The sequence below is a fragment of the Pempheris klunzingeri genome, chromosome 11 (assembly GCF_042242105.1).
Source record: "Pempheris klunzingeri isolate RE-2024b chromosome 11, fPemKlu1.hap1, whole genome shotgun sequence".
Classification (NCBI taxonomy): Eukaryota; Metazoa; Chordata; class Actinopteri; order Acropomatiformes; family Pempheridae; genus Pempheris; species Pempheris klunzingeri.
The window spans coordinates 9,940,722-9,965,190 of NC_092022.1; the positions used below are offsets into that span (position 1 = coordinate 9,940,722).

Here is a 24,469-nt window from a genome sequence, read left to right on the forward strand (position 1 = left end):
CAACTATGAGAGACAGAATGGGGGGAAAGAATCCAGGAAATCACATTGTCTGATTTTTAAAGAATTTATTTGCAAATTATGGTGGAAAATAAGTATTTGGTCAATAACAAAAGTTCATCTCAATACTTTGTTATATACCCTTTGTTGGCAATGACAGAGTCAAACGTTTTCTGTAAGTCTTCACAAGGTTTTCACACTGTTTCACTGTTGCTGGTATATTCCTCCATGCAGATCTCCTCTAGAGCAGTGATGTTTTGGGGCTGTCGCTGGGCAACACGGACGTTCAACTCCCTCCAAAGATTTTCTATGGGGTTGAGATCTGGAGACTGGCTAGGCCACTCCAGGACCTTGAAATGCTTCTTACGAAGCCACTCCTTCGTTGCCCGGGCGGTGTGTTTGGGATCATTGTCATGCTGAAAGGCCCAGCCACGTTTCATCTTCAATGCCCTTGCTGATGGAAGGAGGTTTTCACTCAAAATCTCAAGATACACGGCCCCATTCATTCTTTCCTTTACACGGATCAGTCGTCCTGGTCCCTTTGCAGAAAAACAGCCCCAAAGCATGATGTTTCCACCCCCATGCTTCACAGTAGGTATGGTGTTCTTTGGATGCAACTCAGCATTCTTTCTCCTCCAAACACGACAAGTTGAGTTTTTACCAAAAAATATGGTCATATGGTCAGATGACCCAGTCCTCTTCTGGATCATCCAAATGCTCTCTAGCAAACTTCAGATGGGCCTGGACATGTACTGGCTTAAGCAGGGGGACACGTCTGGCACTGCAGGATTTGAGTCCCCTGGCGGCGTAGTGTGTTACTGATGGTAGCCTTTGTTACTTTGGTCCCAGCTCTCTGCAGGTCATTCACTAGGTCCCCCCGTGTGGTTCTGGGATTTTTGCTCACCGTTCTTGTGATCATTTTGACCCCACGGGGTGAGATCTTGCGTGGAGCCCCAGATGGAGGGAGATTATCAGTGGTCTTGTATGTCTTCCATTTTCTAATAATTGCTCCCACAGTTGATTTCTTCACACCAAGCTGCTTACCTATTGCTTCCCAGCCTGGTGCAGGTCTACAATTTTGTTTCTGGTGTCCTTTGACAGCTCTTTGGTCTTAGCCATAGTGGAGTTTGGAGTGTGACTGTTTGAGGTTGTGGACAGGCGTCTTTTATACTGATAATAAGTTCAAACAGGTGCCATTAATACAGGTAATGAGTGGAGGACAGAGGAGCCTCTTAAAGAAGGAGTTACAGGTCTGTGTTTGTAGGTGACCAAATACTTATTTTACCGAGGAATTTACCAATTAATTCATTAAAAATCCTACAATGTGATTTTCTAAATTCTTTCTCCCCATTCTGTCTCTCATAGTTGAAGTGTACCTATGATGAAAATTACAGGCCTCTCTCATCTTTTTAAGTGGGAGAACTTGCACAATTGGTGGCTGACTAAATACTTTTTTGCCCCACTGTATATCTCATTATCTAGATTTGCAATTTTCTTACCAGTAGGGTCATCATCAGCTCCCTCTGCCGCTTCAGACTCAGTGTCTGCCTCCACTTCACGGGTGATGGTGCTCACAATGCGTAGCTCAGGGAACAGCGTCACTCCCTCCTGGCTCTCGAATTCAGCAGCACTTCGGGCAAAGTGGTCAATTCCACTCAGGCTGATCTTGGGCTCTTCGGGCTGCAGCACCATCACATAACCTTCAGCATCTGGCACTGATACACAGGACTCCTCGTTGAAGCATCTGGGGGCAGATACATGTTTGAATACCTGGGAACCTGGAGCTTTTATCAGTTTTTTGATGAATGTCACCTGCTTTGAAAAATCTTATTACAGCCTCACAATAAACATGACAACTTAAGGTGAATAAATTCAAGCCACCTGGACTTCAACAATTGGAAGCAAGGGAAAGGAAACAAGGAATCCAGGGGTGAACACCCAAATCTGTACTGCCCTAGAGGATTACCACCTGAGTGTCACTAAAAGCTGTGGTAGCAAAATTATTCTGATAGAAAGGGCTGAGAAAACATTTTTGAATCTCTATTCAGGAGTAATTGTTTGCAGTTCCAACTCCTTCCAGAAAGGAGAGGAACGTGAAAACACAGAAACATACTGTTGTATCGTATTTGCAAACAGTTATACTTAATCATGTGGAAAATAAGCTTACAAGGTAAAGAAAAGTCACTTTTCATTTCAGTGTGATTTTAATACCACATAAAAAGCTTATTACAGTGCTTTCTCTACAGTTATTGAGATGTAATCGCACTAACTGCTGGAAAGTTGCCCTCACAGCTGCAAACTGAAGGTATAAGGAAAATTCATCATTTGGTCTAACTGTTCAGTCCCCCCCCCACAGTAAAACTTAGTGATCATGCATATATATCTGCATATGCAAAAAAGAACAAATGTTAAACTGGACCTGGAACTGATCTATTGCATTAGAATAGATCTAATATATTCCTTTCATACATCATCTGTGAATGCAATGCTGTTTTGTTATTCACATTTCAGTCTCTGAATACATTATCTGCATCAAAGAGAACTGAAAAACAAAATACAGAACCTTATTTCTGCCTGTCATTCTACAACCTTAAAACATTTCATGTAAAATGTCTCTTTGTTATGGAAATCAGGTAAAGCTATTGACCTCTGTTTTACCTCAACAAACCCTCCTCACATTTTAAGTAGAAAAAGAAACCCTCTATGCATGTCTATTAGGTAGAAAGGACCTGTTCCACAAATGCAGGGCTGCTGCTGATTGATAGATGAGGTGACACGATGCAAACAGAGCAGAGAAGATAAAAACAACTGGTATTTTTGACTCCTGCTACTTACTTGACAGTGGTGGAGATGCGAAGGTGCCTGATGCCAGGGGTCGGGAACTGGCGGGAGTTCAGGTAAGAGATGTGCTGCATGACCTTGTCGAAGGCATCAATGTCGTCGCCTTCCACTGTCAGAGAGGACTGGTTGGGGTTGAACTCCACCTGGGAGGAGAAATCGAGGTGAAAGACTGTGTGATTGGATGTAAGATTGTCTCCTAATGCCATGTTTACACCCAAAAATGTGTTGGTGTGTGCTGTCAGGCAACATGTGTCACATACAAAGCACTTGCATAATCCATAAACCAGAGGAACTTGTCAACGTTATCCATACAGCAGAAACAGTCAATTTTTGGCTGATATATATTTACTATATACTATTTTTTCTTTACTTTATTTAATTTTATTTCTAAATATCCTTTCAGTCAGGCCAGTGGTTTCAGGGCTGCAAGATGCCAGACAAAATAGTATATAATTCATTGTTTCAGGTTTTTCTCTAATCTCTCCTTTTTTATTGTCAAATAGCCACCTCTTCAAGCCTCTACAAACTGTTCAAATCATTCCTCTTGTGAAAGGAGTTTGAAGTACACAGCTTTTCCTTACAGTTTACAAAGGATGAAATGTTTGGAACCACTGAGTCAAAGTGTCTCCTTGATGCACAACTATACACAGATCCAGGATGACTGAGGTTGAGTGTGTTTTGCGTCTCTGAAGTGCTGCTCTCCTCACCTTCACAGCTGAAGCTACCTCCTCAGGCAGCTGCACGTCCAGTCCTTCCTTGCAGGTGTACAAACAGTCAATCACCTTCTTGTTCTCCAGCTTGCCAGAGCGGATCATCAGCCCCGCTAGGTTCCCCCGGAAAAACTGAGCCATTCTAGCATTTCCACCTGGGTATGTCAGGAAAATAACAGTATAAAAAAAAGTAGTTACTCAAGTGTACATTCCACAGACTTCCCCTTTTCTGGGCTGGAGATTCATGCATGCTGTCTCAATGTGCAAAGCTGGCGTGAATGGCATTCATGCAAGTTAGTATATGTGCCCTTACAAGGCCTGAGGCCCAGCGAGCGAGACAGGAGAATGATGGATGAGCTTACATACGCCTAAGATACATGCAACATCTGCATTTAAGGGGTAAACTGTGCTTTACTTTGGGAAAAAAATGACAACAGAAAAAAAGAAAGAAGGGTTTATATAAGCTGATGGTGAAATTAATCCTCTTTAGACACATTATTTTTACAAAATAACAGAACCATTTCAAGGACTTCAAGATGCTTAAAACACAAATATATTCTGAAAGTTGAAAGTTTAAATTTTCAATAAGACTGAATATTTCAGTATTGCTGTGAGGTGCATCAATTCTGCCTAATGAGAAGTGAAACGTGTTGTGTCTTCCAGCTAAACCACACGACCATAAGTCTGCGCCACTGCAGCCAGAGACAAACCTGCACATCTCAAGCTGCTACAATTATCTAGTGAAGTGTGTGCCTGTATGTATGTGTGTGTGTGTGTATGTGTGCTGTAGCTTTGTTATCTGATACAGAGTTACTGCTTCTGAGCCCAAGGTCATGTTCTGAAAGAGGAGCCTCTACAGCCAAAATACTGCAGCCAGGTCAGAGTTTTGTGCTCATTATATGTTGACTTATGTTGGCTGCTGCAGTGAGAGGAGTGTATGAATAAAATAAAAAATATGCAACATTAAAATCACACCTGTCTCATCTATACTGCATCATGCTCCAAACAGTAATGAAAAAAAGAAATCTTTCTGCATCTAGAATGTATGAGAATCATTCTAGCTGAAATGGTATGAGGATGCTGTTAGCGCGGTGGGACATTGTGGACACATGGAGTATCTGAGGAGTAAGGGAAAGATTTGAGCAACCTGAGGTGGGCTCAGAGACTGACTCAGTGTCATTGTCATGTCCTGAGTTGTCTGTAAAGGACAGAAACAAGAAAGCAGGGAGAGACAGGGAGGAAGGTTGAGGATCTGCAGCAGAGATTCAGATGCTACATACAAGTTCATGGTACATCATTTGAGAATCTAAGAAAGAGTTAATAAAGTAACATGCATGCACAACATTTTACACAAAGTCTAATAATAACAACAAAAACAATAGGTAGCATTTGAGTATCTTTTTTTTTTTTTTTTTTTTTTTTTAGCCACCAAAACTTTTACTGAATGATTCAACCTATAGGTATTTGATTTATTTGTAAAAGAATACATTTTGTCACATAAGAGAATTGTGGCTATTTCAATTTTACAGCATTCCTCCAAAAAATTAGCTGAAGAGTTTACCTTGCCAGCAGGCACCAATGGTGAGCTGAGTTTCGATCTTGGAGGCGTGCAGAGGGTAGTCCTCTGTGACCAGGAAAGGCTCAAAGGTAGTTCCATCCACAAACAGGGACACAGTGGGGAATTCCACATTAAGCACATAGTGATGCCACTCTTTGTCACACACCTGTGAAGAACGTCAGAGAGGAGATGAAAAGCTGAAATTGGGACTGTGAAAGTTACACTCTACATAGTGACTAACTTATACTTTTTGCACAAAGCTTGATAGTGTGAGCATCTGACCTGGTCCAGTTTCCAGTGAAACTCGGCTGGTTTGTAGTTCTCAGCTTCTGACGGATCCTGGCGGAGGAGAAGGATCAGCCTGCAGTTGTGGACGTAGAGGGAGTAGTGGTGCCTGTTCATCTCTGCAGCGGGGAATATGAGAGGGGACACTGTAAATGTGTAACTGAATGAAGGTGTTCATATTTGGAGGATGGGTGGTGATTATTTCTTTAACAAATTATCCGAAAATAAGACATATAGCGGTATAAGTATTGTTTTTGTAATTCACTACACCAAAGAGGGCAAGCACAAATCTCTGAAACATCTCTGAATTCTTGGGATTTGTCACTAGCCCATGAAAATTTCATCCATGGCATTTCTTGTTATTATTTACAACAGGTCTTGACAGGTTCTCACAGTGGCAGAATTTTGAAACCAGTTCCACAACCGGTTCTGATTAACAAATGTATTGTTCTCTAACATGGCAATGCAACCACAGCTTGTTTTCTTGGAATCCATCAAATGTCAAAAAGTCAGGATTCATCTGCACATGAAATAGTCGTGCCAAACACCAGCTGGCTGTTAATCCTTGAGAAATACAAAGATTTACAGTGCTTTTCTCAATAAGTAGTCTCAGTCTGTCTGTTTAAAAATCTTTCATTTGATGTCATGCACTATAATTGGAGACCACCAGATTATAGGTCTACATAATTTAAATGGTGTGTGAAGTTATGAACCCTTAACAGACATCAGCCGCTGAGTCCTCCTCTCATTTGATTAGGTTAATCAGCAACAACGGGCCACCGATTTAGGAACACAGCAACATAAATAAGATTTTGGGCTCTGGACTGATTATAATTTCAGTATACTGTCCACAGTAAGGGACAATCCTGACTCTAGTAACATGCCTGCCTTGCTAAAGCAGAACTAACTGCTAGTGTGAGACAATTAATCAATTATTCAGCTAACAGGGAGTCAATAAAATTTTCATTTTAGAAAATGAATTAATAATGTGATGTAAAAACCAACCATTTGCTGGTTGTAGCATCACAAATATATATTTATCTGCTTTTTTTTTTTGGATAACAGTAATACTTGGGTTACTTAAGTAGCTGATTAGACAAAGTAAGTAATTTTAAGACACCCCAGTGATTTATGATGTGTATTTAACAATCAATTTATCAAACAAATGACCAGCAGATTTATTTCATTTGTGGTCCAACATGTAATGTTCATGCTTCACAGTTTTAGTCTTTAACATGTAGTTTCACTATTAAGACTGAAACACAGGCTGACACATAGAAGCAATGAACTGAATGTGAGACATTTATGTTTCAGTGAAATCGACACTGCCCTGAATATAGGTCATTTATGGGGCTGAGATCATGGGTATGGGAGCTTCCTGTCCACAGCACAGCCTTTCTGATGTAATCCATCTTATATAAGCACTCGGACAGAGGCTGATGAACTGCCTCTCACTGGCCACAGCAGAGACTTTACAGTCAATAAGGATCAAGGAGCTTGTGACCACACGCAAAATTTACAACTAGTGACAAAAATGGAAAGGTCAGCGAGCACTCGCAGAGGTGAGAAAGGAAATATAAAAGGATGTGTGTTTCCAAGTGTTAGCCAGCCAGCTGAGCACCAACACTAATTATAGCCTGAAGTTACATTGGATTTTTTTTCTTTTCTAATTAGAGACATTTTCAGACACCATACACTCCCGTCCAAAAGTATTGGAACAGTGAGGCCAATTCCTTTATTTTTGCTGTAGACTGAAAACAACTGCAAAAGTATTGGAACATGTGACTGACAGGTGTGTTTTGTTGCCCTGGTGTGTCCTGTTACATTGATTATTCAAACAATAAATAGCGCTGAATGTCTACGTTCAGTTTCAGATTTGGGTTTTGCCTGTGCAGACTGCATTTATAGTTAGAGGTGTGACCAACATGAAAACCAGAGAGCTGTCCATGGGTGAAAAACAAGCAATTGTGAAGCTGAGAGAAGATGGAAAATCAATCAGAGTCATTGCACAAACATTGGCCATAGCCAGTACAACCATTTGGAATGTCCTGAAGAAGAAAGAAACCACTGGTGTGCTAAGTAACAGACGTCGAACAGGTAGACCAAGGAAAACAGCAGCAGCTGACAACAGAAACATTGTGAGAGCTGTAAAGAAAGACCCTAAAACAACTGTTGACATCAGCATCAACCTCCAGAGAAGGTGTCACAGTCTACTGTTCGCAGAAGACTTCAAGAACAAAAGTACAGAGGCCACACCAGAAGATGCAAACCACTCATTAGCAAGAAGAATAGGAAGGCCAGGCTGGAATTTGCCAAAAAGTCCAGAGACAAGCCTAAAAATTCTGGGACAAAGTTTTATGGACTGATGAGACAAATATGAACCTTTACCAAAGTGATGGAAAGGCTAAAGTTTGGAGAAAGAGAGGATCTGCTCATGATCCCAAACATACAAGCTCATCTGTGAAACACAGTGGAGGTCATGTCATGGCTTGGGCTTGCATGGCTTCCTCTGGGATGGGCTCATTCATCTTCATTGATGATGTAACACATGATGGCAGCAGCAAAATGAACTCAGAAGTCTACAGAAACATTTTGTCTGCCAATTTAAAGAAAGATGCAACCAAACTGATTGGGAGATCCTTCATGGTGCAGCAAGATAATGATTCAAAACAACACAGGAGTTCATCAGGGGCAAGAAGTGGGAGGTTTTAGACTGGCCAAGTCAATCTCCAGACTTCAACCCTGTAGAGCATTTTACCTGCTAAAGAGCAGACTGAAGGGAGAAACCCCCCAAAACAAACCACAACTGAAAGAGGCTGTGGTGAAAGCCTGGAAAAGCATCACAAAAGCAGAATGCAAAAGTTTGGTGATGTCAATGGGTCACAGGCTTGATGCAGCAAAGGATTTGCAACTAAATATTAAGTCTCTTCACGTTAATGTATTTTAAGTCTATCTGTTCCAATACTTTTGCTCGCCTAAAAATGTGGTGTTCCGTTACAAATAATGCTATCTTCTAAGTTGTGTATCAGATCCAGATGTAAATACCTGGAAATAAAAGCTGAAATGTTGATCTCTTGTCTCATATTCATCTTTTGATGTCAAACCCAAATGTTTTCAGTCTACAGCAAAAATAAAGGAACTGGCCTCACTGTTCCAATACTTTTGGAGGGGAGTGTATGTGCAGCAATAATGAGCATGTATGAAAGTTTTGACTCCTACAGTAAACAGCAGATATAATATGACACAGGGTCCTGAAATTTTAAGATAACTGAATGTATGTCTGATCTTAATAATAGTTAATACATGTACAGTACGATATTGGAAATGTTGTATTTATTTTATTTTTTGCTTTGCCACAATTTGTTTCTAGTGTTTATGTTCAACAGCCCAACCAATAACTTTTGACTGTATAAATAACAGGTCTACTCATAGAAGTTCAGAGTTTGACTTGCAAATGACAAATTAAGAATTTTTAAAAAATATTACTGATGCACACAACCCTCCAACAATACCAGAAAACATGAAAATCCAGTAAAATATCTTAATGTTGTTGTCCAATTAATGCAGGAGTGATAAAAGGTTTATATCTATGTTATCGTGCCTTTAATCATTAATAATAATTTATTGTGTGTTTTTACAGTTGACTACATGCAAACCAATTTCAGAGAAAGTTCAGGTGCAGCTAAATTCTGTACTTTAGACAACTTTGAAACAGTTTTGCTCCAGGACCGTTACCTGACTTGTCAGAGTTGCAGAGGATAGTCTCCTTCTCATGCGCCCCGGGGCCATGTCTCATCCACACAGAGATGGTGAAGGGCTCCTTCAGGCTGGTGCTCACCATGCCATCGGGAACCTTGATGGCCTGGGTGCCGTTGAACTCAAACACCTGGTCGCTGTCATGCCCGTTATCGGTGGGCAGCCCTATTGTCCAGTTGGCGGAGCTGCTAGGTGCAGGCAGAAGCTCCACGGTGCCGGAGCTGGCCCCTTAAAAAACACAATCAAAGAGGACAAAGGCGATTACATCGGGCACTTGGATTTATCAAAAAAGACTTTGAACTACAATGATGCATTACGGACAATAACCATTTTCAGTGGAGCAGTTACTTACCGCACAGCTTGTGCAGCGACTTCTCAGAGTAGGTGTCACGATCGCAGCCCTTTCCAATATGGTTGGTTTCCAGTTCAATATTGGCTCGGATGGATGTGATTGGCTCATCACAGGTCTCCAAGTGCATGCTAGGGAAGAGGCCTAGACTACCTGTGCCAGGCTCGTATTCAATCCTCTTATTGAAGCCTGAAAGATGAAGTGAGAGACAGGAAAGAATGAAAAGATGTCCTTCAGCACTGCAGCGATAACATGTGAGCAGTCAATACAGGGGCTGTCTATAGTAATTACTCATTAAGAAGTACTTCAGTTCTTTCAAACATGATAAAAGGCCTTGGGCTTAAAGGCTTAAATTTAAATAACCTTTTTGACAAAGGCAGCCTGTGTAGACTGTGTGTTGGTGGATCGCGTTTGTTCAACACAGAGACACACCTTAACAGTAATGGTTGGCAAGCTACAGTGACTAGAGATGAGCTTTGATACCTTGCCAGCTTGGTTTGCAGGTGGGCTTGACGCTGATCTTGACCAGAACGTCCTCCGAGGCACGGTTCTTTCCACAGTCGTAGGCGGTCACAGTCAGCTTATACATGCGCTCTTTTCCGTAGCTCAGTTTCTCTGTGTTCTTGATGAAGCCTGAAAGAAGCAGGGACAAAAAAGAGAGAGTGCCAGGGCCGCTCTTTGTTTAATTTCAAAGCTGCAGCTGTGCTAGGAATTTTATAAAAACCTTTTGAGCTGATCATAAGCACACCAAAACAAAGTATTTTAAAAATTTGAAAAGAGCTGCCAAACAGAAATCTTTGCTCAAAAGACCCGAAAGTGATTTACAGCCGAACAAAGAGCCTATTTTATTGATTGACATCTCCTAGAACCACATCGTAATGTTTTGACTTCCACATTTTTTTCCTTCAGATGCTACAGTGAGAGTTCATTAGCAAACTAATGTGTTCACAGACTCTGATTAGCATGAAAGTGATTAAAAGAAAGATTAGATTCTACCTCAGGTTCTTCTCTCCCATCCAAACATTAATTAGTCGTCAGAGTTGAGCACCATCACCAACATTATCTATCCTCACACTGATTGTTCACCTCGTATTCCCACCTTTCCGTATTTCCTTTTTATCAAAGCCAGGATTCACATCAGCTGAGCCTGGATATCTGATGTCTTTCTGACTAGATCTTTAATTTCATTTTTGCAGGACAAAAAGATAAAAAATCCTGCGGTCGACACGAATGACTGACCAACTTGGGTGACATTTCAAGGGCCTCACAGGGCAACGAGCTGTTGTGAATTCGAAATGACAGTTTAGCTGCACCATTGTTTATACAGATCAATAAACAATGTGATGTGTGTCAATAAAATCGTGGCTCTTGGGCATGTGCTGCAGCTTTTTCCAGACTAGGCGCTAAGACAAGGCTGCTAGGTGTAGGCCCTTACCATCTTTGTCAATGGTGAAGGGCACATCAGGGGTGACGATCTCATAGTTGCAGATTTGGCTGAACTGGAAAGAGCAGTCGGCATCCACTGCTTCCACCTTCAAGATGCTGTCATACTTCTTTCCCTCAATAACGGTGGCTTTGTAAGACTTCTCCTTGAACACCGGTGAATACTCATTGATGTCGTTCACCTGGATGTGAACGGTGGCCCTGACAGAGACATGTGCAGGTTAGGACACGGTCAGCTGGGGATATTCAAAGACATACTAACAAACATTTTTCACAACCACAAAAATCATTAAAAGGGTTAGGATCCCATTTTAAAGTGAGTTTGACTCACTTGTGGGATTTCTTCATGTTGGCACCATCAGGACCCTCTCCACAGTCGTAGGCTTGGATAGTGAATGTGTGCTCCTTCTGCAGCTCACAGTCCAGCTTGTCCTTGGCCCGGATGACCCCCTCACCAGTGGATTTGTCCAGGACCACTGCCTCGAAGGGAACTTTCTGCCCATGGATCCTGAAGCCGCAAATCTCACCTGAACACGTCAAGAGCCAAGACAGTTTGCTCAGAATAACTGATGACAGGCGTGAAATTTTAATGTTGAAATGAAAAATTATGTTAACAACGAAACCATAAAGTCACGCAAAAAAAAAAGATCAGCCACAGGTTTTGGGTGCCGGGGAGTTGTAGATTGGGGTGAGTGGTGGCTGTGGAGGAAGCTCAGAAGCACTGTCATATGGGTGAGTACTTAGGGGAGGGGAGAGGGAGGAGGAGTTGGGAGAGGGTGTGGGACATTTAGTATCATAGAAGACGGAGTGTCTTTTCCAAGCCACTTGAAAACATTGCATCCAGTCATGCAGGCAGAAACCGAAAAGATGTGGACAGGCATTTCACAGGAGTACTTAAAATATTATAAATCAAAGTCATAAAACAAAAGTAAGAACAAAGAGAACAGTATTTGAAGTGAAGACCATTTATCTCTGTAATAAATATAAAGTGTAGCCGATAGAAACAATAATTAATAGAAATGAAAGAAATAAAACTAAATTAGAATCTTTACAATAGAGCATTATAGCAGTGTGATAAGGTGACCCAGCACCAATTCAGGCATCAAAACCCGAAAAAGTCTGTGAAAGAAAAAAAAACCTTTCAGACAGCACCCAAGAAAATTTTATTACTTAAGTAAATAAAGTCTTCCTGTGTAATTTTGCCTCTCAACCAAAAATACTGCAACATGAATAAAAACAAAATTAAATCATAGAGAATTTAACCGCTACAGTAACATTATTCAAACAAAAAGTACTGGATGAGAACTGGGGTTAGAAATATCAACTTGCTTGACATCCACATCAAATGACAACTGCAGCCATGCTAATGGTAGAGATTAGTGGTGGAGAATTAACTCAACAGATCCACTGAGGCAAAAATGCGACAACAGAAACTTTGTAGCAGAGAGAGTTTGCATTAGTTAACAATCTCAGCAGCTTTCAGTTGAACACTTAAATGTCAGAAAAGTCTACAGGAGTCACTGTTCCTGCATAGATCTGATGGTTGACCAAATGGCACCATGAGCACAGATGATGCCATATTCAGAACCTCTTTAAAAACCAATTCCAGTGTCAATTTATGCTCCAATTTCCATGTGTGTTAAGAGGTTGTAAGACTATCCTTTGTGTCCTTTTAGACTGTACCGTATTATTGAATGCGTCAAAAAAAATTAGCTTTTCCTTCCACATTTTTCAATTGAAAGGACTGAATTGGGCAAAATGGCAGCAAAGTGACTGAAAACTCCTGTTTAAAAAGCAGCTTTCTGTTTCCTGGTGACAGCTGAAAAACTGTTAGGGTCTGCAAACTGCAATGGATGTCTCATGCACAGATATTTCTAAGTACAGTCAGCCCCACATCACACTTTTCATCCAGCTGTTGGAACTCCAAAAAATTCAGGGTGAGAAAAACATAAAGTCGAGAAAAACCAAATGGGAGATTACAGAGCATGGCGGGAGTTTCTGTGTAAAAGTGTGGATGCTGTTTTTGCGTTAGTGGGTTAATAGTAACAACTAAGCACAAGGCAGAGGAAAGAGCCCAAGATCACCTTCTTCAGTGAGGGTCACCTCAAAACTCTCTACAAGGAAGGGAGAAAAGATAAGCCCAGATCAGTTAAAAGAAGAGTTAGAATCTCAGAGAAAACACAGAGGACAGAAAGGCTATAAGCTCACAAAATCTCCATCAGAAAAGCTCAATTACTCGTAAGCAAAATGTTTTCTGCCAGTTGAAAGAAAGGAAGGATTAAAGCATATCTGAGAGGCAGTCTCTGTTGAAGTCTTTTACTAATGGCTCAGCAAATCCTTTTAGTGGAAACAACTAGTGAAAAAGGGACAGAACATCAAATTACACTCAAAAGTTTTAATGTCCACATGTTTTGGAGGATTCTTGAAAATCTGTCCTTCATCAAGTCAATCTTACTTCTCTTAACACTGCACATCCATTTTCTGCAAAACCAGTTGAGGAATTGATTTATTGGCATTGATAACAATTTTAAACAAATCCTACTTTAAGATAATAAATCTTGGGAGTAGTAATTAATGAAATGAAGAAGTCTTTCTGCTTGGCTGTTTGTTTTAAAAGCACTGTCAGGGCCTCTGGTGGGCCGCTCATTTTGTTTTCACCTACTAAACAATTAGAAATGGATTTCACATTAGGGACTTCTGTTCAGGGCCAGTCATGCAGTGAGAGTTGTGGGCGTCCGTGTTTACCACAGCTCTAATGACCAGCTCACACCAAGGCTTCAGGAATCCCTCTGCTTTTTGCTCGATACACAGGCCTCTCAGCTCGGTCATCACAGTTACTGTTGCGTATTGATTTTACAGTCTTGACCTACAGTGGTCATTTAACAGCTGGTACTACATAAACACAGTGAATTATTATCTGTGGATATTATTAGGTCAATGTGCTGTATGCTCTGTTTACAGGAACTCTGAGAAACAAGGATACTTTCTTCTGGTGCTTTGTTTAGTGTTCCTGAAACAATCAAATAACCCAGATCTGGTGGGTAGATGCTCCCTGCTTTGTGCTCCTCACGTGTTTTAGAGCTCTGTCATCCATGAACATTGAGCTTGTTTTTTTAAGTTGAAGGACTTTGGTTTCAACTATTTTATCTCCAATTGGCCTCACCATACAGATATGCACAAGCACAAAGAAAGACACACTTGAAGCCAGTCCAACAGTACTTCACTACACACATAAAGTCATATTGTGGCTCCTCATTCATGCTAAACATTTGCCTAATCACACTAATCTGACTTGAGAGCCCGTGACTGGCCTTCCTTGGCCTGTGGGTGAGCTTTATAGTGAATCTTGTTTGTTGGCACCAATGGACTGGCTAGAAGGAGGCTGTCGCGGCAGAGCTGGTCACCCCTGCTGCCACGTGAAGCCAGATTGCTAGCTCTGCCTCAATAGAGCTACTTCACAGGGACACACAGTCTACTCGCAAAGCCCTGTTCAACAAAAAGGGAGCCCCAGCTGAAAGACGTGGGGGCACCCAGCTCTGTGTTCAAGGCTAATTTTCTGTAAAAGGAGGTAAATATCATGCACAGAATGGGAGTATTATTCAATTCCCTGCCTCTCAGAAATTATGAACCTCTTACTAAGGTTGTCCACCTTGGAAACTGTGTGCCAGGCCAATCAGCTCTTGAGAACAACAAAATTTCACATAACTTTGTGAAGAATATTACATTTGGCATCTCTTCTGACAGGCACGAGGACGTTAAAGCCTCACTGGCTAAATCAGGAGAGGTTATCTGAGATAAAAATGGCCATATCAAGAGGAGTGAGAGCGCGGAGTGTGGAGGGAGTAGCACACAAAAGATCATACGACTCATGTGATGTGAAAGGGTGGGAAATCATTTTCAGTGCTGCAGTGCTTTGAATACTGGCCAAAGTCAATCCTGATGTGATTAAAATCCCCAAGAGCTAATGCTGACTTGGTACATAAAGCACACTAATTGTGCCTCTCCACTGAGAGGATAAAAAAAAACAACGACATGAAAGAGTTTTTTCATCTGAATATCAAAAGGCCCAGTCTGGAGGATATGGTAGCCAGCTGTATGACAGGCATGTCATAAAAATCTTGTGTGCAGAATGCCATTGAGTTACACAGTCTGTTACCAGCAGTGCAGGAAATGATTATTCACCAATGCAGTGTTGCTCCCTCCTTCACTACTGAATGATTTGTAAAAGCGCACATTATCTCAAATTATAACCTATATCACAGATACTGACATTTATAGATCATAAAACGCCCTGAAGAAAGAGGGACCTTCAAGTACTAACCATGACATGATGATTTTAATTATGCCAAGATTAGATTTGGGGTTGTACTTCGATGTTGAGTAAAGCTTTTTCGGTATATGTTTTTGGTTTCCATAACAAACTGATTACACAACTTTGAACGTGCAAATGACTGTCTGTGAAATTTCTATGAAATGTACATTAATCATACATGAGCATTTTTTTGCATCTATCAGCCTGTAACATTATCTCACAGCTTTAATAATACACAGTAATTAGTTTATTTTCTCTTAAGAGAGTAAGTCCAAGTAAAGTGAAGCTGAGGGAGAAAGTAAGAAGCAGCAGCAGCATTAAACCTCCTCTCTCACCTGCATAGCGTAGAGGTGCATCCTTGTCCAGTGCAATTAGAGGGGGGTCCAGTAGCACTTTGTCATCGTTTTCCGTTACAATCCCATGGTACGTCGTCTCAATTGATGGTTTGTGCTTATTGACTGTGAGAAACAGAGAAAGGAAATGTCAGTATCAAAAAATATCTGAGTATATATAATAAAAGTTTGTACAAATCATTTTCTGTCCTGGGGTGAGATCTCTTAATGGGCAACTTGTTTTCCTCTCACCGGCACTAAATAGCAATTTCACATCTTTTTTTCTATGGTTTTAATAATCAGATTTCATCTGTGCTTTCTCAAATTGCTAGTTTGACTTTTATCTTTCCTCCCATTGCAGCTTAAATACATTTTTAATGAGATTTTGGATGCTTTTGATATTATTTTTAGAAGCACCACACATAATGAAAGCATCACCTACAACAGGGCAACCCTGAGTCATGGAGGACTAAGAATCATGTGCAGGGTGGAGAGAAAATCTGCTGCTCTTGACCTTTGACTGCACTCATTCTCCATCTTTATTACAATGTACAACAGCTATTTATTGTTTGATTCACACAAACTGAAGAAAAATCCTTTCAAGGTGATTGAAAGTAATGGTCCAAGAAACGGAGACAGAACCACCATCCATATCAGTTAATACGTTGTGACTGGGGTGTCATAGGGAAGATAAAGGCGATGACTTTCAGGCCGGTTTATGGAGCAGTAGCTGGGCTGTTTACAGCTCTGTGTGCTAGTCGGCCTGGGAAGCATCCCAGCTGCAGACGAGACTCTGTTGTAGCTGGCGGCTGCAGAAAAAGCTGCAGTGAGTGACATATTTGGGCTGGCTTAGACAACAGCGTTGACGCAGGGGAGATGCGGCTCTCTTACAGCCAATATGTGCTCACTCCAGAGCAAGGGGAGAGGATGGCATTTTGTGCTAGTGATCTGCAAAGGTAACGCCAACTCCGGCAGTCAACGCACTGGGAGAGGTGACCTGGCCTGGCACTTTTCCTGACAACAAGACCGTGACAAATAAATCTAGTATGGCCAAAACATATACACAGCTCTTTAGCTGTATTCAAACCAAATCAAATAAATAGGAAATATTCTTTTAAGTTATGAACACAACCCAGGGCTTGTTTAAATCATCATGGCCTCACCTAAAACCATTTTCATTGTCACTGGTCTGATAAATTCAGTGTGGGCAGCTCATGCATTCAAGCAAATCCATGATATCAACAACAAGGCATGTGGCCCAAATGTAATGCAGGAAACTGTTCTGGTTATATAATAATCCATCTGGAGTTAACAATAATCTGTTTAATAATTTATAAGGCATCATGATTTGCCAGTGGTTATATGGGAGTTTTCTTTTGTATTGCGGAGGAATATTTCTTGATAGTAGTGCTGCATTCATGTTGTCAAAAGTATCCAAGCACAGATTAATGATTTCAGGTAGTGGAAAATACAGCTGTAAAGGTGGGCTGTTATGCTTACAAACAAAAGGCAATAGTAGTTGCAATTAAAGCAATAAGCAAACTAATGGCTAATGCCTTCATTAATGTTGTGTGAACAAGTCTGAGACAAATATAGGACTTTTAGTTAAACATTAATCACACGCCCAAAGAGCATTTTCTCCTCTTACATTATACCATGGCAGGACAAGGTTGCACTGTCGAGCTTCTTAAATAAAAAGAGCCTCCAACAGCTATGTTTGTTATTACAGTGCCCATTTTGTTATCATTCTAACAAAGCACTCATGAATAAATCATATTTCCCATGAATTTATGCTGTTTTAGTGGGAACTGGCAAGGTGCATTGGGATTTTATTGCTGTTCAAGAGTACAATACTTTATTTTTGTATCTGAGTAAAAGCACACAGATGTGGACACATTTTATGAGATGCAAAAAACTACGCCATAGAACTAAACTGCCATTACTGTCAGATTCAGTCTGGTCAGACAGCATAGGAAGTTAATCAATGATGATACATTTCATGTGGCAAACGCCGTTTCTCTTGTCTGAAATAGAAACTGTGTTTCGACAGGTTTTTTAGCTCTTTGGCACTAATGACAAATCCAAAAACAAGTAAAAGGGTACGTGAATGGCAACACTTAACATCTCCAGCTTTGTTACTAACTGAAGCACATCCTCCAGCCAATGTTTACCCACTTATTGGGGCACAATGACACATTCTGGGCACAACAATCATCTCAACAAGCAACACTATTTGAACAGACAATGGATTAATTACTGTATCTTTGTTGCTAAATGCTAGTTAATGCCATTCAAGCATTTGGTCCGGCAGCCAAACAAACATGTCGTTGGCACCTATGCACTTGTAATACTTCCACAACTGTTTCTATGGTCTGCAATTTAGTCTATTTTACAATCTAAAAATTAAAGTAATAAACTCATCATGTAACACAACCAAAACTTTCAGTTGTTTCTCATCCTTGGGTTCCACAGTAAGTCCAGAACAAATGGCAGTAAAACTATTTATTCCTCTATGAGTCTTTACAGTTGAATCCCAATTGAAATGAAATCCACAACCATGTGGTGCTGCAGACATCTTCAACATCACACATTCATCATCTGACTAATAGGAAGACGACTAATGTTCAATAACACAATCTGTGCTACAATTATATTATGAGCTTCTAACAGGAACCAAATAAAAAGAAAACCTACAAAAGCATACATAAATGATGAGGATGTTTTCAGACCACTTTAAATGTCAGTCTGCCAAATCCAATTTCAGCGAAGCAAATGACTTGCGTCGTGTGTCTTTCCATAATTTAGTGTAATTCTGAGTGATTACATGATCAATGAAAATTAATTACAAGCGACTTGCACAGGGTTGGTTTCATGTGGGCACCACAATGAATGAGAATTAACCATTAAACTCATTTTTTCTAGTGAGAAACGCTCTTACAGAAGTAGGCACGCAAACATTTGTGTAAATTTGTCACAATGCACAAATTAAACCTATTCTTATAGACTTATAGCTTAATAAACAACATTAAATAATTGCATTATGTTTTATTATGCATTTATTATGTTTTATTTGCTTGTCTTGGCAGGAAATAGGTTATGTTATGTGAATATGTAATAATATAACATGCTATCGTTACATTAGGTATATTAAATATTTCTGGGCCAATTTCATGATAGATTGGGAGAGAGATGACAGGAAATTATGTGAGAGAGACCACATTTAAAAAAAGGTCTATTGTTATGACAATAATATTTTAATAAATGACAAAACTACAATTGACAGAGCATGTGCAACTAAAAAGAAATGAAAAAGAAACTATTAAATATTTACACTTTTTAAGAGAGGACTTTACCAAAATAAAGAATTTTTCATTTAATCTATTACACAAATTGCAGAACTAAGATTTCACATCACTTAACATCTCTGGTTGAACCTCATCCTACACAAGTGGTGCTTAGTAAGAATGAGCTGCTGCGTTAATTTGGAATTGATCAAACCCAATAAATCGTCTTAGCTGTGCATCTCGTGACCTGAAGTGAAGTGGATGTCTTTAGACAGACAGCCAGACCAGACTACTAAAATAATCTGCTTTAGCCTCCACAGTGACTGTTAGCCAGGTCACATGTGGGCTTCACATTTGTCCGCGAGTCGTTTGTGGCCTTCAGCACTAAGGCGCACTGAACCAGGTCCACCAATGAATGCTCCAACATCAAAACATCAAGCTGCATTCTCCTGCAGGTTCATGCAGCAAATTTCAGCCTCATCCTGACCATTAATAACAAATGAACTAACCCCAAGATGGCTGTCTGCCTTTTTTTTGCAAGTCTCAAAGATCAAAGAAAAAGAGTTTAACTTTAGAATGTGCATTTCATCCACTTCGAACAAGCACATCAACTAAATGCCTGCTGGCAAATGTAAAACTAAATGTGGTTCTGTGGAAGTCAGAAAACTCTGTCACAGCAAAGGAACTTTGTGCTGTGAAGTCAAGCAAAGTCTAAAATAGCAGATAATGCAGACATGCTCTTAGATAGTAAACATAGGTAAGTGTATAAGGATGAGGACAAAAGAGGCAGACCTGTGAGGCCTTTGACAAAATCAAAAGCAAACTGCACTACAGCTGCGCATCACCATTACCAGCACATCCCCTTTCGCTCACACACCTGTCAAACCTATCCATCTAAAGCCCGATTTTATCTAAAGCGTGAAATTCTCACATACATTGTGTGAAATTGCCAACAATGGCCCTTTGACAAGATAGCTTCATCACCCCCCTGCAAGTCTGCAGTGAATGGTAAGAACATTTGTTGTGCTGTGACTTGCTTGGCTGAGAACATGTGACACAGCAACAAAGACATGATTTGCTCAAATACACACACCATTTTTCTTGGAAAGTGGGTGATTTACTACATACAATATATATTACCTATAAGATAAGTGACTCTGCATTGTACAGTAAGGGAGGGAGTCTTTTTTTCCAGGAGGGGAGATTTAAGGATTTAGGATGGAATGAGATTAGGAATGGGGCTTTGAAATGTTTGAGGCGGTCTGAGAGAGGCCCGCTGCTGCAGCATTGAGGATGTTCAGCATGGAAGACAGCCATTTTCTTAATTTAACTTGCTAAAGAAACCAATTCATCTAATGCAATGCATACTCACTACTAGCTCAATTACAACCTGCAGACTCAGTCCTTCACTCACATAAAAGCAGATAATTAAGAGGAAACCCTTGACTCCTTCTGACAAGTAATCAACATTAAACTGCTCAATGTTCAAGTGATTCTTCCGATGTATTTCAGAAGATGCTCGAGAGGCACAAGTGTGTTGTATCCTAATTAACATTAAGTCTTGTCGAAATAATTTATAACTAAAACAGACTACGGCTGTGTGTCACACAGTGACTGCTTAATCCCAAACCGGGCTGCAATTAATTATTATACTCATTATAAACTAGTATTTTATTATTATTTATAAAATGACACAAAATAGTGACAATAGCCATCCCAGGCTCCGAGAGCCAAAGGGGACGTCTTCAAATTGTCAGTCCAAAACTCCAATTTATTCAAAAAAGTTTTAATTATATCAAAAGGAGAAAATCATCAAGTCAATTTAGGAAGCTGGAAGCAGAGAATTGTTGTGTTTTGCTAATTTTTTGGCTTGTCATCAAAACTGTTGCACATTGATTTTCTGATGATCAACCGATCGGTCTATGGTTTCGGGTCTAATCCCATGTAGAATGGCAAAAGAGATCATAGTCCTAAATCCTCACACGTTGAACCTAAGGAAGTCACAACAATGTGGATCAATGTTATGCCAGGAAAGAAGAATGCACTGAGAACTACTTCCTCATCATATTTGTATTAAAGTATATGGAGTATAAGTGCTGAAAGGAAAACAGACTGTGTGCTGTGACACTTAACACTGTCAAGTCACTAAGCCATTACAAGATGGTCCTTAACCCTCCAGAGTCTTGGGGTAAAATGGACGTTTTTTACTACTTTTCATTTTACCTTTGTGTTTCCCATTAAAACTGTTTAGCTTGCTTTCTTTGTGTTTGTGTCATTGACGCCGACGGGCGGTCCGAGACTCTGAAGAGTTAAGGAAAGAATGAGGACGACACGTCATAAATCCCACTTGATGCATGTTTTCCTGCTAGACTGCAGACGGACTGGAGAAAAGTGAACAGGAGAGAGAAAAAAGCGGTACCTATCATCATCACTACAGTGACCTAGCATCCTATTTCTAGCCAAGAGACATCACTGGCCTCAATATAAATATTAGATGGAGAGTTAGGATATAAATATACAGATATAATGGGCTGACATTTGCTTCTTGCTAAATAATAGATAAGAATCACACAGTGTCCTCCCATGCTGACATAAAATGGACGCCATCTACATAAAAAAGCATGATCTCAAAAATCCAACAGAAAATGAGCACTACTATATATTGTATCCACAACCAAACAAATTAAGCCCCAATCTGGCAAACACAGGCAAAATAAAATCATTAAAGAAGCCTTAGAGAAATTAATGAAGAAGGTGGGGAGAAACATGCACATGAAGCCATTGCTATGCATGCACAGATGGCAGACTACTGGACCCACTTACAGCTGGGCCGCATAGGATGCAACACGCAATCCTGTTACGCAGCAAATAAAGCCAATGACATTTAATCCTATAATGGGATGCAGCTATTTCATTCAGCGACAAGGTCAAACAACGAGCAAGACATCAAACTAAGCAACTAAGGCTGCCAAAAAAAAAAGCCAAGTTTTTATTATGTACGTCTAATGATGGGTATGAAACGATGAAAATCCCCCCCCCCCCCCCCCCCCCCCCCCCCCCCCTCCAACAGCATGGCTGACTTCTGACACAGGTGGACAAGGACAAAGTACTGGGTGTGACTGTGTGCCAAGTTGTGCTGTGCCAAGTCATCTACTGATCAGCTCTACGTCTCTGTCACCTGCACTGTGAACTCTCTGGACCCAGAGTGAGTACTTTAAGAGACCATTAATGCTTTAAAACAAATTGGTTCTCAAAATGATGCAGGCTATGTCATGTATAGAAATGGGTACAGATTAGAGGTCGATATAATAGTCATACTTTGGAGCAGGAAGAAGGTGATAGCCGAGTGCTATAATTACCTATATGAGAACGAATGAAAACAAAACCAAATGATGCCTCTTGCTACCAATAAAAAACCTCAGTGAAGCTCTGTGAACTCTAATGTTTTGTCCATCCGTCTGTCCATCATTCAGGCAGCATGCTGCAGTCAGATCCCTGGGATGGATAGCCTGAGTCGGGTAGTTTGGTGGATTTATGAAGAGGATGAAGTTGTTAGAGGATAAAACATAGAAGTGGCAAGGGGTTAGCAAGCTACGCTATAAAGGACAGCGCCTCTTCCCCTCCCCATGCAAAATGGTAATGTACGTCCCCATGACACCAGTAGGGCTGCAACAAACAATTGTTTTCATTGTCGATTAAACTGTCGATTATTTTCTTGATTAATCGATTAGTTGATGTGAAAATTTCGAAAAAAGGTTCATCAGTGTTTTCCAAAGCCCACAATGATGTCCTCAAATGTCATAAAGAAGCAAACCAGAAAATATTCACATTTAAGAAACTGAAAAAGGGAGATCTTGACTTTCTTTATATACACTCACACTAACTGATCGAAGATACAACAATTGACGATTAATTTAATAGTTGACAACTAACTGATAAAAGGTTGCAGCCACAGCGATAGGTGGAGGCTGTGTAGTGATCAGCCACTACTGGATCCAAGTTTCGCTGATTATACACGGCCCTAAAATAAATTCAACCTTCATGAGAGTTATATTGTTCAGTTTTGTTGAAACAACCTCGATTCAGGATTGTGATTGAATGATGTGAATTTGTGTTGAGCGATGATGAACCTTGAACATTGTTTACTCAATTTCTCTAGATCTAACAGCCTACCACCCCGATAAGTCCACAGTGGAAGGAAATGGATGTGAAAGGTGGATGTGCTCTGGAAAAAGGAAAAAAAATTGTAGACCAAGGGGCATGAAATAGACAGTGAAAGTGAACTCATGTAATCCTCCAAAGCTGAGGACACTGTTGACAAAAAAGATGTCAACACAATGTCAAGCGGTTTGGCTCTCTCAAATGCGACAAAGAGCAGATTAAGCCGATCTGCAAAATATCCCGTCAAAAAGAGCCAACCACGACTGGAAACACAACAAATCTTGTCCATCACCTGAAAAGGTACGGTCCCAGCGACCACACTGAGTATGAAAATAGTGACCCATGTTAGTCCACCGACAAGTTTGAAGCATGATCAATAACTCTGATTTCAGTGTTCAATACAACAGACACTTGCCTAAACTTGAAGGTGATAGAAAATGAGAAAAGGTGCTATCAAGTCCTCTTAAAATCATTTGTTGTCCAGTGTGATAAGCACTGGAAATTCTGTGCTAGTCTTACGAATGATTTACCCACATGATGATTAACTGTCTCGTATCATAAGGGTTCAATGGGCTGCACGTCTCTTTGCATAGAAACACTGTTTTTCTGTGAATTTCCTCTCAAATTGGAACAACAACCCATCAACAAAACCAACAATCAACAATATAAAACTCCAAAGCAAGCTTTTAGGATAAATACTTGTTATGTGGAGGCAGTGTGATGCCATCCCTGACTTCTTTCATGGCCCCCAAAGAACGGGGTACCATACTGACCATTCACATGGACACAAAGACAAAGCCCCTTTATGGTTGCCTAGCTCTTTTATTGAAGCCTAACCTTTACAGTTTGGCCTATTAACCGTGATGAAATACTTCCTGCGAGAATGTTGGGCCACAATAGGTCCTGCTAATCCTGAGATTCAATAGGACGCCTGTACACACACACTCTCACACTCACACTCCCTCCATGCCTCTGCTGTGATGCCTCCTCTTCATGGAGGGGCAATAAAATCATTCTGCCTTCCCATCACTAACCAAAAGCTTTGCACGTGTCTAGCTACTGTGTAAGCCTCACTACTGCCATGGACTGAACCAAATACGATGATACCAGATTGTTCACAGGCGACTGGTCACCCTGGGAGGACCGGATAAATACACCACAGCTGTCCAGATTGCAGCAGCATCAGTGCAGCAGATGATCAGTCTGTAATTATCAGATGAAGCCCGATAATCCCTGGGAACCTCTGAGGGCGTGTTGTGTAATGATGATGCTGCAGTGTCGGGCATGTGATGCATTGTGGAGCTCTGCTTCATCGATCTGGCTCATATTTTACATTTGATGTCCGACAGCCTGCAAGCTTTCACATTCTTTGATTACATGCAAATGTGAAGCGCCCCTACACCCCCGCTGTAAGGCAGGTCAACTACTGAGCAACACTTAA

At 40.6% G+C, this 24,469-nt stretch overlaps 1 protein-coding gene across 2 annotated transcripts in view; it reads right to left on the reverse strand.

Annotated features, from left to right (window-relative positions):
• clstn1 (calsyntenin 1) overlaps positions 1-24,469 on the reverse strand; it is a 39,198-nt gene that overhangs the window by 8,807 nt on the left and 5,922 nt on the right. The window contains exons 2-13 of one of the 2 annotated variants that reach the window (XM_070840233.1): positions 15,587-15,709; positions 11,271-11,466; positions 10,932-11,140; positions 9,980-10,129; positions 9,500-9,685; positions 9,127-9,375; positions 5,389-5,510; positions 5,110-5,272; positions 4,696-4,746; positions 3,546-3,703; positions 2,833-2,981; positions 1,497-1,741 (exon numbers count right to left, since the gene is read on the reverse strand). In XM_070840233.1, coding sequence (XP_070696334.1) covers positions 1,497-1,741; positions 2,833-2,981; positions 3,546-3,703; positions 4,696-4,746; positions 5,110-5,272; positions 5,389-5,510; positions 9,127-9,375; positions 9,500-9,685; positions 9,980-10,129; positions 10,932-11,140; positions 11,271-11,466; positions 15,587-15,709 — 2,001 coding nt within the window. The remainder of the gene's footprint in view (positions 1-1,496; positions 1,742-2,832; positions 2,982-3,545; positions 3,704-4,695; positions 4,747-5,109; positions 5,273-5,388; positions 5,511-9,126; positions 9,376-9,499; positions 9,686-9,979; positions 10,130-10,931; positions 11,141-11,270; positions 11,467-15,586; positions 15,710-24,469) is intronic. The other variant, XM_070840234.1, reaches the window with a different exon arrangement.